Source organism: Lonchura striata, chromosome 5 (genome assembly GCF_050655825.1).
Source record: "Lonchura striata isolate lonStrDom1 chromosome 5, ASM5065582v1, whole genome shotgun sequence".
Classification (NCBI taxonomy): domain Eukaryota; kingdom Metazoa; phylum Chordata; class Aves; order Passeriformes; family Estrildidae; genus Lonchura; species Lonchura striata.
This window is the reverse complement of record NC_140707.1, coordinates 20,834,986-20,846,126: the sequence shown is the minus strand read 5'-3', so window position 1 is coordinate 20,846,126 and position 11,141 is coordinate 20,834,986. Positions and strand designations below refer to the sequence as shown.

The 11,141-nt window shown below is 70.2% G+C and overlaps 4 protein-coding genes across 14 annotated transcripts; 2 read left to right on the top strand and 2 right to left on the bottom strand.

Moving 5' to 3' along the window:
• Positions 1–555: 555 nt before the first annotated feature.
• Positions 556–5,465, bottom strand: SERPING1 (serpin family G member 1). 8 transcript variants are annotated; one of them, XM_085580026.1, is made up of 9 exons: positions 5,443–5,465; positions 3,489–3,558; positions 3,232–3,301; positions 2,646–3,117; positions 2,423–2,560; positions 2,135–2,338; positions 1,866–2,008; positions 1,343–1,562; positions 556–803 (listed from the first exon to the last, which is right to left on the bottom strand). In XM_085580026.1, the coding sequence occupies exons 3-9, from the start codon at positions 3,298–3,300 to the stop codon at positions 562–564; spliced, it is 1,488 nt and encodes a 495-aa protein (XP_085436152.1). In that variant the 5' UTR covers position 3,301; positions 3,489–3,558; positions 5,443–5,465; the 3' UTR covers positions 556–561. The 8 variants fall into 8 exon arrangements, with proteins under 8 accessions (XP_085436152.1, XP_021411686.3, XP_085436153.1 ...); XM_021556011.4 differs by lacking the exon at positions 5,443–5,465 and adding an exon at positions 4,286–4,406; XM_085580027.1 differs by lacking the exon at positions 5,443–5,465 and adding an exon at positions 4,066–4,378.
• On the top strand, positions 3,447–5,445 carry LOC110484982 (ubiquitin-conjugating enzyme E2-18 kDa). Of its 3 annotated transcripts, none has more exons than XM_077784313.2 (4): positions 3,447–3,895; positions 4,523–4,582; positions 5,004–5,190; positions 5,260–5,445. In XM_077784313.2, exons 1-4 carry the CDS (start codon positions 3,869–3,871, stop codon positions 5,418–5,420), a joined length of 435 nt encoding a protein of 144 aa, XP_077640439.1. In that variant the 5' UTR covers positions 3,447–3,868; the 3' UTR covers positions 5,421–5,445. The 3 variants fall into 3 exon arrangements, with proteins under 3 accessions (XP_077640439.1, XP_077640440.1, XP_021411687.1); XM_021556012.4 differs by having other exon boundaries at positions 3,467–3,895; positions 4,523–4,612; XM_077784314.2 differs by lacking the exon at positions 4,523–4,582 and having other exon boundaries at positions 3,465–3,895.
• Positions 5,466–5,629: 164 nt separating the features above from the next.
• SMTNL1 (smoothelin like 1) lies at positions 5,630–9,337 on the bottom strand. 2 transcript variants are annotated; one of them, XM_085580036.1, is made up of 8 exons: positions 8,807–9,337; positions 7,666–8,176; positions 7,292–7,469; positions 7,103–7,136; positions 6,868–7,008; positions 6,174–6,276; positions 5,948–6,099; positions 5,630–5,860 (listed from the first exon to the last, which is right to left on the bottom strand). In XM_085580036.1, the coding sequence occupies exons 1-8, from the start codon at positions 8,884–8,886 to the stop codon at positions 5,716–5,718; spliced, it is 1,344 nt and encodes a 447-aa protein (XP_085436162.1). In that variant the 5' UTR covers positions 8,887–9,337; the 3' UTR covers positions 5,630–5,715. The 2 variants fall into 2 exon arrangements, with proteins under 2 accessions (XP_085436162.1, XP_085436163.1); XM_085580037.1 differs by having other exon boundaries at positions 8,711–8,844.
• A 129-nt stretch (positions 9,338–9,466) lies between these two features.
• TIMM10 (translocase of inner mitochondrial membrane 10) lies at positions 9,467–10,473 on the top strand. The gene is made up of 2 exons (XM_021556007.4): positions 9,467–9,706; positions 10,212–10,473. Exons 1-2 carry the CDS (start codon positions 9,636–9,638, stop codon positions 10,411–10,413), a joined length of 273 nt encoding a protein of 90 aa, XP_021411682.1. The 5' UTR covers positions 9,467–9,635; the 3' UTR covers positions 10,414–10,473.
• Positions 10,474–11,141: the final 668 nt, after the last annotated feature.

The window sequence follows — 11,141 nt, the reverse complement described above, 5'->3', positions numbered from 1 at the left end:
GGCACGGGAGGAGCAGGGGAGTGTGAAGGGAGAGGGGAGGGGAGGGGAGGGGAGGGGAGGGGAGGGGAGGGGAGGGGAGGGGAGGGGAGGGGAGGGGAGGGGAGGGGAGGGGAGGGGAGGGGAGGGGAGGGGAGGGGAGGGGAGGGGAGGGGAGGGGAGGGGAGGAGAGGAGAGGAGAGGAGAGGAGAGGAGAGGAGAGGAGAGGAGAGGAGAGGAGAGGAGAGGAGAGGAGAGGAGAGGAGAGGAGAGGAGAGGAGAGGAGAGGAGAGGAGAGGAGAGGAGAGGAGAGGAGAGGAGAGGAGAGGAGAGGAGAGGAGAGGAGAGGAGAGGAGAGGAGAGGAGAGGAGAGGAGAGGAGAGGAGAGGAGAGGAGAGGAGAGGAGAGGAGAGGAAGGGTTGGAGAAAGGGAGGGAGGGAGGAAGGGAGGGACGAGGGAAGGAAGGATGGGAGGAGAGAGAGGAAAGGGGTAAAGGAGAGAGGGAAAGAGGCAGCAGGCAGAGGAGGAGGCGGGGATGGAGGGATGAGAAGAGGGAGGACAGGGACAGGAGGAGCAGAGTCAGGGCTAGGGGTCGCTGAGGCGGCCCATGAAGACGGGGAAGTCGCCGGTGTTGTGCCAGAGGACGAAGAGGAAGGGGCGCAGGGCCTCCAGCACCAGTGCCGAGCGCGCCACCGAGGTGGCCATGGCCGCCGCCGCCTCCACGCCGGCCTCGTCCAGCGCCAGCACCGCCCGGTGCCGCGCCGTGTCCACCGCGGCCGGGCCCCGCGCCAGCCCGCACAGCTCCGCGTCCAGGAACAGCCCGAAGTCTGCGGCACACGGCCTCAGCGCCACCCCCGCGGAACACGGGGACAGCGGGGGACACCCGGGACGCAGGGAGCACCAAGGGGAGCCGGGGATGCAGAGAAAACCAGAGGGACGGGGCATGGAGATGCGGGGACCCGAGGGACAGTAGGGATGAGGGGACACCGGGACACAACGGGGACACTGGGTGGCGCCAGGGGACGCGCAGGGATATGGGCAGCACCGGGGAGACAGGGGATATTCGGGCCGCTGGGGATAATTTGGGGATACCGGGATGTAAGGGGATATTAGGGGCGCTGGGGGGAGCAGGGCACATCCGGGGCGTTGGGGACATGAGGGACACCAGGGACGCGGGAGTGTGAGGGGACTCAGGGGAAACAAAGGTAAGGGGATACCGGGGACACTGTGGTCTTTGGGGACCCTGGGGAAAATGACCCCCAGGGGAGAGCCAGTGACATCCTGCAGGGAGTAACGTCACCGCACAGGGAGCGATGCGGCCCCGCAGCCCAGCCAGCCCCTGAGGTGCCATCAGAGGTGTCCTTACCCATGTCGTGGACCAGAGTCACCACGTCCAGGGCGAGGTCGAGGCGCAGGCGGGGCAGGGACAGCGCGGTGGCCCGGGGTGGGGTGCGGGCCGCCCGCCGCAGCAGCGCCAGGAAGGTCGCGGGGTCCAGCGCCCGCTCCAGGGTCTCCAGAGGCTCCAGGGGCCCCCGCAGCATCAGCACCACGAGGCTCAGCCCCCCATTCAGCTCTAGCCGCCCCACCTGTGGGGCAGAACCCACCTAAGGGCCACTGCGGGGACCCCATGGACCAGCACCCCCACGGTGCCATCAGAGAGGCGCCAGCCTGCCATCCCTCAAAACCCCTGGGGAACGAGATCACAGCCTGTGCCCCTTTCAGTGCCAGGGGAGTGACATCAGCCTGGCATCCTCCCTGAGTGCCGCAGGAGTTATATCACAGCCTGCCATTCCTCCTTAGTGCCGCTGGAGTGACATCATGCCATTATCCCCCCAGCAGTGATCCCCCAGACCCCCAGCACCTGGTGGCCGGTCTCGGCCAAGGGCTACCTGGACCTGCAGGCGGGGGTCAGTGAAGGAGGCCACCGGGTACTTGGCGCTGGTCATGGTGGGCACCTTGCGGGGGCGGTGCCCGGGCCGCAGGAAGGGCAGCAGCACGGTCTTCTTGCGGTCCAGCGGCGTCCGCCAGGCGGCTGTGGGGACACGGCACCGCGGCTGGGGCCGGGGACACCGGGGGCGGCGGCACCGGGGCGGCCTCAGCCCCGCGCCCCATGCCCGGGGGATGCCCCGGGGATGCCCGGGGGGTGGCGGGGCCGTACCGCGCAGGTGGACGGCGCTGAGCAGCAGCAGGCTGGGCTCGGGGGGCAGCGCGGACAGCAGCGAGGGCAGCAGCCCGTTGCTGGCCTCCCGCACCCAGGCGTTGATGCGCTGCAGGTCCAGGCTCTCGTTGCCGCTCAGGGCGTACGGGCGGGCGCCGTAGAAGCGCAGGGACTCGTTGAGGAAGCGGGGCCGGAGCTGCAGTTCTGTGGAGTGGCACGGTGGTCTCGGTGTTACTCCGGGTGCCCAGCGGGCAGCGGCACCCCATCGACACCCGGTGCCTGCCTCACCTGGGTGGTGGAAGATCTGGGCGGCCGAGAAGAGGCCTGGCGCGCTGGCCAGCTGCTGCAGGGCGCCGTGCACACAGCGAAGCCCCTGCGGGTACGCCAGGAGGGCGGCCAGACGCTCCTGGGTTTCTCCGCGGGCGCCTGCGGGCACAGGGGAAGCTCAGCGAGGTGCCCCGGCTGGGACAGCGGTGACACGGCGGTGCCATGCCCGCGGGCGGCCCCTCACCCAGCAGCAGGTGCGAGAGCCCCACGGCGACGTTGATGGGGGAGAAGAGCAGGTTGGCGTCGGGCTGGGCAGCCTCTGCCATGCGCTGGTAGAAGCGGAGGGCAAAGGTGACCAGAGCCTCGGCCACGGCAGCCCGCTGCTCCCCCGTGGGCTCCCCGCAGGTGTCGGTCGGCTCCTCATCCCCAGGGCACGGCGGGACGCTGGTGCCAGGTGTGGGCACTGCCGTGGTCCCGTTGGCTGAGGTGTCCAGCTCCTCCAGTGCCCCCTCCGGCGCTGTGGGGCTGGGGGCATCTGTGGCACCCCAGCCAGGCAGCCCCTCAGGGTGAGTGCTGGGGGTGGGCACGGGCAGCACGGTGGTCCCCACGTCCTGCAAGGGAGCTGGGGTACGAGCGGGGAGCACAGGGGGCACAGGCGGTGTTGGTGACTCTCTGAGCAGTGTCATCCAGCTGGGAGAGGCCTCCAGAGTGAGCACCTGGGCACAGGGATTTGTGTGACGGGGACATGGGGCACCCGGGTGGGGGACTGAGATGAGGCCGTATAGAGGGGTGTTGGGCACAGGGAGCCCCTGTCCCTGGGCCATACTTACCGGGGTGACAGTGACCGTGGCTGTGGCTACTAGCCATGCCAGAGGCAGCCAGAGTGTCTTGGTGGGCATGCTGGTGGGAGGGCACAAGTCAAGGGCAGGAGAGACACCCAGCATCCCCCACCCCGGCACCCCGCACCCCCACTCCCCGCACCACCCGTACTCCCCACCCCGTGCAGCCCAACCCCGGGGTGCCCCCGCTCTGACCCCCCCGGGGCACGGGCTGTGGGGGGTGGGAGGAGGCAGCACCCCGGGCCCACCTGGGTGCCCGCCGGGTCAGTTCCTGCGTGTCCAGCGGGCGCCGGCAGATCTGGCCGGGTCCGACCCTGCCTGGTTAAAAATTAAGGAGGTTCCCGTAAATCAGCCGGGACACGGCCAGAGATGCGGGGGCGGGCAGGGGGGTGTGGAGGCAGCCGGGACGCGGCCCCCCGTCCCGTTTTGCTCCCGTCAGCCACCGGTCTGCGCGGGGTTCCGGCTTTCTGTCACCCACCGCTCCCGGGACCCCCGCGGTGACGGGGCTCGCCGGCCGACCCCGGCCAATCTGTCCCCCCACCCGTGCCGGGGGCGCGGCCGCAGAACCTGGTCCCGCCCGCCCAGGGGCGGGACCCCACGGACCCCATCCCCGTGGCACCGGGCACTGATGACCATGGCCGGGCGGATCGCCAAGGTGGGCACCGGGACGGGACCAGGACTCCGGCGCCGCTGCGGTACCGGCGCGGGGGTCCTGGTGTCCGCACCGGAGCGGCGGCCGGGGGGAGCCGAGCTCGCGGTGCGGGGGTCCCGGTACCGGGGTGTGAAAGGGGGCTCTGGGGAGTATTAGTGCCAGTGCGAGGATACCGGTACCGGGGTGCGGGAGAGGACGTGCTGAGAGGTGTCAGTGTCCGGTGAGGGGGTCCCGGTACCGGGGAGAGGCAGTGCTGGGGGTGTCAGTGCCTGTGCGGGGGTTCCGGTGGCGGGGTGCGAGAGAAGCCGTGGTCCCGGTACCGGGGAGAGGCAGTGCTGGGGGTGTCAGTGCCTGTGCGGGGGTTCCGGTGGCGGCGTGTGAGGGAAGCAGTACCGGGGTGTCAGTCTCCGGTGCGGGGTTGACAAACACCGCTGCACGTTTCAGTTTCGTTTCCCCGGCGGGGCGACCCCACCCGGGGGTGTGTCCAGGGCGCCGGTAATTAAACCCTGCCTATTAAGGCGCGGCCTGCGGGCGGCCCCGCCCAGAGGCGCGTCCCGGGTGGAGGATTAACCTATGGAGGCGTCTCTCGGGACACACCTCCGCCCTCACCTGCCCCACCCCTTCCCGCAGGAGCTGGAGGAGGCGCGGCGCTGGGAGGGGGCCCGCGACGTGCGGCCGCTGGACGGAAACGTGCGGCGCTGGGGGGGGCTCCTGCTGCCCGTGCGTGGGGAGAGGGCACGGGGGGACGTGGGGGCACGGGGGGATGCGGGGAGTCCTGGGGAGCAGGGGCCGAGGACGTCCCCTGCGCATGGGGGACATGCGGGCTTGAGGAAGGATGTGCCCCTGCGGGCATGGGAGGGACTGGGGGTGACCCTTGGGACGGGCCTGTCGCACTGAGTGAGGGTCCCCCTCAGGGCAGAACTGGGGAGGGGCCCTCTGAGGACGCTGCGGGTCCTGGGCTGGGGACACTGGGGGGAGGTTCCCCTCCTGAGGGGCTCGGGCTGGCACCGGGGAGTCTCTGCGTTGGGCACTGGGTATCAGGGCTGGACAGGGCTCCCCCCGCGATGGACGCTGTGGCAGAGGGGGCTGAGGTGCCCCCATATCCCGGCAGAACAACCCCCCATACAACACGGGCGCCTTCCGCTTCGAGCTGACCTTCTCTCCCAACCACCCTCTGGAGCCCCCCTGCGCCACCCTCCGCACCCCCATCTACCACCCCAGCGTGGACCTGGAGGGCCGCGTCTGCCAGCCCCTCACCACCGACGAGCACTGGGAGCCCACCACCCGCGCCATCCAAGGTGGGCACCGCGGGGACAGGGGCACAGGGCAGGGGGGTGCGTGCCCGTCTGACCCCCCTGCCCCTGCAGTGCTCCAGGACCTGCTGCTGCAGCTGGACAGCCCCGACCCCCAGCGGGTGCTGCGGCCGAAGGTGGCCCGTGAGCTGCAGGAGCGCCCCGAGCAGTTCCAGCGTCGGGCAGAGGAACACGCCCGGCTCCACGCCGAGCCGCGCCCCGACCCCCACGCATAAAGCAATAAATTCTCTCCATCACCTGCTCTGGCTCCGTGGTGCCTCACTGGGAAAGTGGGGGGGCTCCAGGAGTTGCTGCCCTCCACGTGCCAGCCCTGCGGGATGTCACCCTCCTGGTGGCAGAGCCAGGGCTGTGCCCCAACCTGGTGACAATGCCCAGACACTCGCTTGGTGCCAGCGTTCCTCCCTCCAGAGACGAAGCCACCACCTCCTGGAACCATGGCCTTTACTGCTGGGGGACAGAGCAGGGGACGAGGAGGGGGATGGTTCAGGCGGGGGGCTGTGAGGGACCCTCTCAGCGCTTCTTGGTCTTCACGAGCCCTTTGGCCACCAGGCAGCGATACAGCTCCTGCACGTACGTGTACACACACTTGGCGTCGGGCACCGGCAGCCGCACCATGTCCTCCACCTCCAGCAGGGGGGCACAGCCCGCCCGCTCCCTGCGGGAAGGGACACAGCGGTCACCGGGGCCGGGGGTGGCCGGGGGTGGCCGGGGGCACCGAGGGGCCGGGGCTGCGCTCACGCACTCGGCAGTGGCGAAGGCCAGGGCGAAGTTGTCCCGGCGGGCGTTGGGCTCCAGGGCGGCGAAGTCGAAGGCGTCGGGGAAGAAACTGTGCAGGAGCGCGCAGAAGGCCAGGCCGCTGCCCCAGCTCCCCGAGAAGTTCTGCACGTCCACGTGCTGCGCAGACAGGGGTGTCAGGCCACGCCCGGACCCCCCACCGGACCCTCCTGCCGCCCCCCAGATGCACTCACCGGGTACCCACGGGTGCGGGCGCGGCACCACTCCAGCAGCATCATCTTGACCGTGGCGGCCCCCCCTGAGCGCCGCAGGTGTGGGGCTGGGCCCTTGGCAGCCCTGGGGGGACCTGGGCTGTGGGATCCCCACACCCCACCGTCCCTCATAGGGACCCCAGCCCCTCTGTGACCCCGTGGCTTTGGACCCCCAACGCCCCACTTGCCCCATGGTCACACAGCCCCCCCTGTCCCACCCCCCCACAGTGCTCTATGGACCCCCCATTCCTCCCTGTACCCCTCATTGCCCCATGCCCCCCGATATCCCGTGTCCCATGCCCTCCCTCATTGCCCCATGCCCCCCAATATCCCGTGTCCCATACCCTCCCTCATTGCCCCATGCCCCCCGATATCCCGTGTCCCATACCCTCCCTCATTGCCCCATGTTCCCCCTGTACCACCATTGCCCCTCAGACCCCCAGTTCCCTTATGACTCCATTGCCCTGTGCCCCCAATACTGCCACTCTCCCATGCCCCTGCCATGCCCCCCAATTTCCCCTGTCCCTCCCATTGCCTCATGACCTTCCAACACCCCCACTGCTCCATGACCCATCCATCTCACTGTCCCTGGCTGTCCTATAGCCCCCACAAGACCCCAGGTCCCCCATTCCCTCAATGCCTCTCCTGCCCCCCCACAGGGCCAGGCCCTCCTCACCCTCCAAACTTCTCCAGGATGGCGCTGCGCCCCTGTGCCCGGGTCCCCACTCGTGGCCGTCCCCCGGCTCCCTCCAGCCTCAGCCTCTGTCCCGCTGAACCGGGGGCTGCCTTGTCCCGTGTCCCCCCTGCTGGAGCACCCCTGCAGACACACACGGGTGGGACAGCCATGAGCAGGGGGCTGTGGGGGGCCATCCCTGCCGTGGGGTACTGGGATGCCACCTGTGGGGACACACCTCTTGCTGCCCCCTGTGTCCTCAGCAGTGCCAGCTGCAAGGAGAGAGAAGGGGTCAGAGGGTGGAAGAGGGCACCCACACCCCCCTGGCACCTCTGGGGCTCAAGGTCCCCTCCCAAGAGGAGGATGGACACTGTGGGGCAGCAGTGACCCCAGAACACTTGGGTGCCATCGCCCAAATGTCTCTTACCTGTGGGGGACGCTGGGGATGCTGGGGACACAGGGGACATAGGGGATGTGGGAGATATAGGGGACATGGGGGACGTAGGGGACGTGGGGGACGTGGGGCTGGTGGCCCCCTCTGGGGATGAGCAGGGAGGGAACTCAGGCCACAGCTCATCGTCCTCGTCCTGAAGCCAAGTGGGTTCCTGTAAGGAACAGGCAGGGTGGCACTGCCAGCACGGTCAGTGTCACTCACACAATGTCCCTGGCACAGTCATCCTGGCCCTGGCACTCTCACCCTGCCCCAGTAAAGTCAACTCTGTCCCCATCTGTACCGCAGCTGCCCTCCCCACCACCTCCTGCCCTGGTTGTGCCGCCACCTCCCTTCCAGCCCCTCCTCACCTTTTGACGCCGGGTGTTGCCAGTTGCTGCCGGCGCCGCTTTTCCCTCGGTATCCTCCTCGGTCCCCTCCTCGGTACCCGCTCCGGTGCCCCCAGCTGTCCCTGCCTCGGCATCACCACCACCATCCCCGGCCTCTCCAGCATCGTCCCCGGCACCCCTGGGTGCTTCTGCCCCGCCATCCCCGGCAGCCTCTCCCCCCGCGCACCTCCCTGAGCCCCCCGTATCCTCCCCTTCACCCCCCGTGTTCTTCCCTTCACCCCCCGTGTCCCCCGCATCGCCTCCCGCTTCCCGAGCTTCCTCCCCATCCCGGGGAGCCGTCGCCTCCCCGCTGCTCTCCCCCGGCCCCGCGGCGGGGTCAGAGGGGGTGTCCGGAGTGGGGCTACTGGGGGTGGGGGTGCCGGGGGTGGGGGTGCCGGGGGTGGGGGTCTCCGAGGTGGGGGTGCTCGCGGTGGGGGTGTCCGAGGTGGGGGTCTCAGCGTCTCCCAGAGCCTCCATGTTGCTGCGGTCACTGCTGCAGGGGCACAGGGCTCGATGACGCCGTGGGCTTGCCCGTGCCCCCCATAGCCCCCCAGGCCGGCTAACCCCCCTCCTGCCCCTGCCCCCACGCCCTCCTCCAGCCCCGGCACTCCCACATTGGGCACCACAGTTACCCCACCCCGACTCCCCCATGCCCCGTCCCGGCACCGCCACAGCACAGCCCGGTCCCTTCACGTCTTCCTGCAGCCCCCCACGCCCCAAACCAGCCCTCCCACTGCCCTCATGCCCCGTGTCAACACCCCTGTGCTCCCTCCTGCCCCCGTGTCCCATCTCGACCACCCATATCTCATCCCGGCACCGGCACGTCCCTCTCCCGGCCCCTCGTGTCTTCTCCGTGCCCTCCGGTTCCCGCTGCCGGCCCCCTATAACCCGTTCCCGGTCTCCCTTGCTGCCCGCCGGTCTCCTGCCCGGTGCCCCCCAGCCCGCAGGCTCCCGGCCGCTCCCGTTCCACCCCCGCCTGGCGTGGCCCCGTTGCTCCCGGAGCCCCCCGGAGCCCCTCGGCCCGTACCCTCCGGCTGCTGCCGCTCCGCCGCCCCTGCTGCGCCCCAGCCCCCCCGCCCGGCGCTATTTTTACCCGGCGGGGGCAGGTGCCGCCTTCACTCACCGCCCACCCGCGGGGCACGCGTGGGGCCGGGCCGGACACCCGGCCATGGCTGGGGCGGGGGGACAGCCCCACAGCGCCATCCGGACAGCGGCGACACCCCAAAGCAGCCACCGGGTGGGGACCGAACCGTGCCACCCGAGGGGCACAGAGGACACGGACGCCCTGGGCAGGGACAGGGAGACTTGGGGGTCACAGGCAGACGGACGAGGGGGGGAACACAGACACGCGGGGGACACGCGGGGGACACGGGCACACGCGGGACGTGGGGAGCGCGGGGGGAACAGATTCCCGAGGGGCAATGGGGGACACAGACACGTGGGGACACAGGTGACACGGGGACAGCCCGGGCAGGACGGCGGGACACAGGAGGACCCAGGGACACGAGGAACGGGACACAGGGGAGGGACCCGAAGCCCCCCGGCCGTGCCCGGGTGAGGTCCCGGCGGTGGCCACGCCCCCTCCCGCTAGGCCACGCCCCCTCCTCGTGACCACGCCCCCTGCGGGGCAAAGGCCGGGCAGAGCGCGCGCTCCGCCGCTCCCTCCCGCGACTCGGCAGCCGCCGCCACGCCCCTTCCGAGGGACCAATCAGCGACAGATGCGCACCCCTGGTCCCGCCTCCGCCTGCATGCGATTGGTCAGCGCCGGCGCCGGGGCGGGGCCAGCGCGCGGGTGGGCGGAAGCGCGGCGCCCACGTGGTTCCTGCAGGGAGCCGCCGCCGGGTCCCGAACCGAGCGGGACCGAGCCGGTCCAACGGGGCGGATCCGAGCGGGGTCGGGCCCAGAGGGACCGCCATCGGGGCTGAATCCGAACGGGGCCGGTGCTGGCCGCTATGGATCCGCTGCGGGCTCAGCAGCTGGCGGCCGAACTGGAGGTTGAGATGATGGCCGACATGTATAATCGGTGAGGCCCGCCGGGAGGGAGCATTGGGGGCGTTGGGGTACCGTGGCTTGGGGGACACTAGCGCGTGTCAGAGGCAGTGGGGGACCCCGGGGTGCTGGGGTTGTAGGGGAGTGCGGGGGTCCTAGGGGACACCCGGGAAATGGGGAAGGAAACCGGAGATGCCTGAGGATGTGGGACGGCGGGGGGTCCTAGGGGTGCCCGGGTGGTGATGATGGAGGATACTGGGCTTGTTGGGGTGCAGAGGCCGGGGTCCCGGTCGGTGAGGATGCGGGTACAGGAGGTGTTGGGGTGCAAGGGCTGGGGATGCCGGGGATGGCGATAACGGGGGGTACGGGGGGTGCTGAGCTGCGGGGCTGGGTCCCGGGGGTGGTGATGGCAGGGTACAGGAGATGTTGGGGTGCGGGGTCGGGGTCCTGGGGGTGGCAATGGCGGGGTACAGGGTGTGCTGGGGTGCGGGGCCGGGTCCCGGCTGGCGCGGGGCTCAGGCGCGGTGCGGTCCGTGCAGGATGACCAAGGCGTGCCACCGCAAGTGTGTCCCCCCGCACTACAAGGAGTCGGAGCTGTCCAAAGGGGAATGCGTGTGCCTGGACCGCTGCGTGGCCAAGTACCTGGAGGTGCACGAGCGGATGGGGAAGAAGCTGACGGAGCTGTCGCTGCAGGACGAGGAGCTGCTCAAGCGAATGCAGCAGGGCAGTGGCACTGCCTGAGCCCCCACCCGTCACCCCAATAAACCTGGGGCATCTGCTGTGCTCCCCTCGCCTCCCAAACCCACCCTGTGGCCATGTGTTGGGGTACGTGCTGCCCGTGATTGCTGCTGGGAGCCCCCCCTTGTTGTCCCCAGCTGCCACGTGCCATGTCCTTGTGGGGGGCACCCAAGGGTGCCCCCCCTGGCTGGGCCCAGCCCGTGTAATCCCCTGGATTAGGCAGAGCTGGGTTGAGCCCCTTGTAATCCCCAGTGGGGTGGGACAGGGCTCAGCCCCTCCCTGTCTGTCTGTGCTGAGGGTCACCAGAGGGGACAGCCAGGGACCCTGCACAGGGACACACAGCCCCCGAGGGGCAGGGCACAGGGACACTCCCAGAACACCCAGCCCTGTTTGAGGATACACAGATGGGACCACGTGGGGACAACCCAGGTACACCTCTGCCTGGGCAAAGACCACAGGGGAGGGGGCATGGGGACACTCACACGGGGACAGTCTGCACCCACACAGACGGACACCGCCACACAGCCCCGGGGACACTTGGAGGGGACATGAACACCCAGCGAGTTACACCTGCTGAAGGACACCCCACGCTGCGCGAGGGACACCTGCCGAGGGGCAGCCCGGGGTGCCACACGCCCAGAGGCACCGAGGGCAGGGGGTGGGCGCTGTCCCTGCGCCCGCAGCCAGCAGCGTGTGCTCCATCTGTGTGCCGGCGCCTGCGGGAAGTGGGT

Bases quoted from the DNA above. Each gene is read 5' to 3' on its own strand.
- SERPING1 (XM_085580026.1), bottom strand. From the start codon at position 3,300: ATGCCCACCAAGACACTCTGGCTGCCTCTGGCATGGCTAGTAGCCACA. The intron at 2,339-2,422 runs GTGAGGCAGGCA...GCCACTCCACAG, and splicing joins CCAGATCTTCCACCACCCAG to AACTGCAGCTCCGGCCCCGC. The intron at 804-1,342 runs GTAAGGACACCT...CGTGTGCCGCAG, and splicing joins GACTCTGGTCCACGACATGG to ACTTCGGGCTGTTCCTGGAC.
- LOC110484982 (XM_021556012.4), top strand. From the start codon at position 3,869: ATGACCATGGCCGGGCGGATCGCCAAG. The intron at 4,613-5,003 runs GTGCGTGGGGAG...ATATCCCGGCAG, and splicing joins GGGGGGGGCTCCTGCTGCCC to AACAACCCCCCATACAACAC. The intron at 5,191-5,259 runs GTGGGCACCGCG...CTGCCCCTGCAG, and splicing joins CACCACCCGCGCCATCCAAG to TGCTCCAGGACCTGCTGCTG.
- SMTNL1 (XM_085580036.1), bottom strand. From the start codon at position 8,886: ATGGCGCTGTGGGGCTGTCCCCCCGCCCCAGCCATGGCCGGGTGTCCG. The intron at 8,177-8,806 runs GTGAGTGAAGGC...GTGCCCCTGCAG, and splicing joins GCGTGCCCCGCGGGTGGGCG to CAGTGACCGCAGCAACATGG. The intron at 6,277-6,867 runs GTGAGGAGGGCC...AGGTCCCCCCAG, and splicing joins ATCCTGGAGAAGTTTGGAGG to GGCTGCCAAGGGCCCAGCCC.
- TIMM10 (XM_021556007.4), top strand. From the start codon at position 9,636: ATGGATCCGCTGCGGGCTCAGCAGCTGGCGGCCGAACTGGAGGTTGAG. The intron at 9,707-10,211 runs GTGAGGCCCGCC...CGGTCCGTGCAG, and splicing joins ATGGCCGACATGTATAATCG to GATGACCAAGGCGTGCCACC.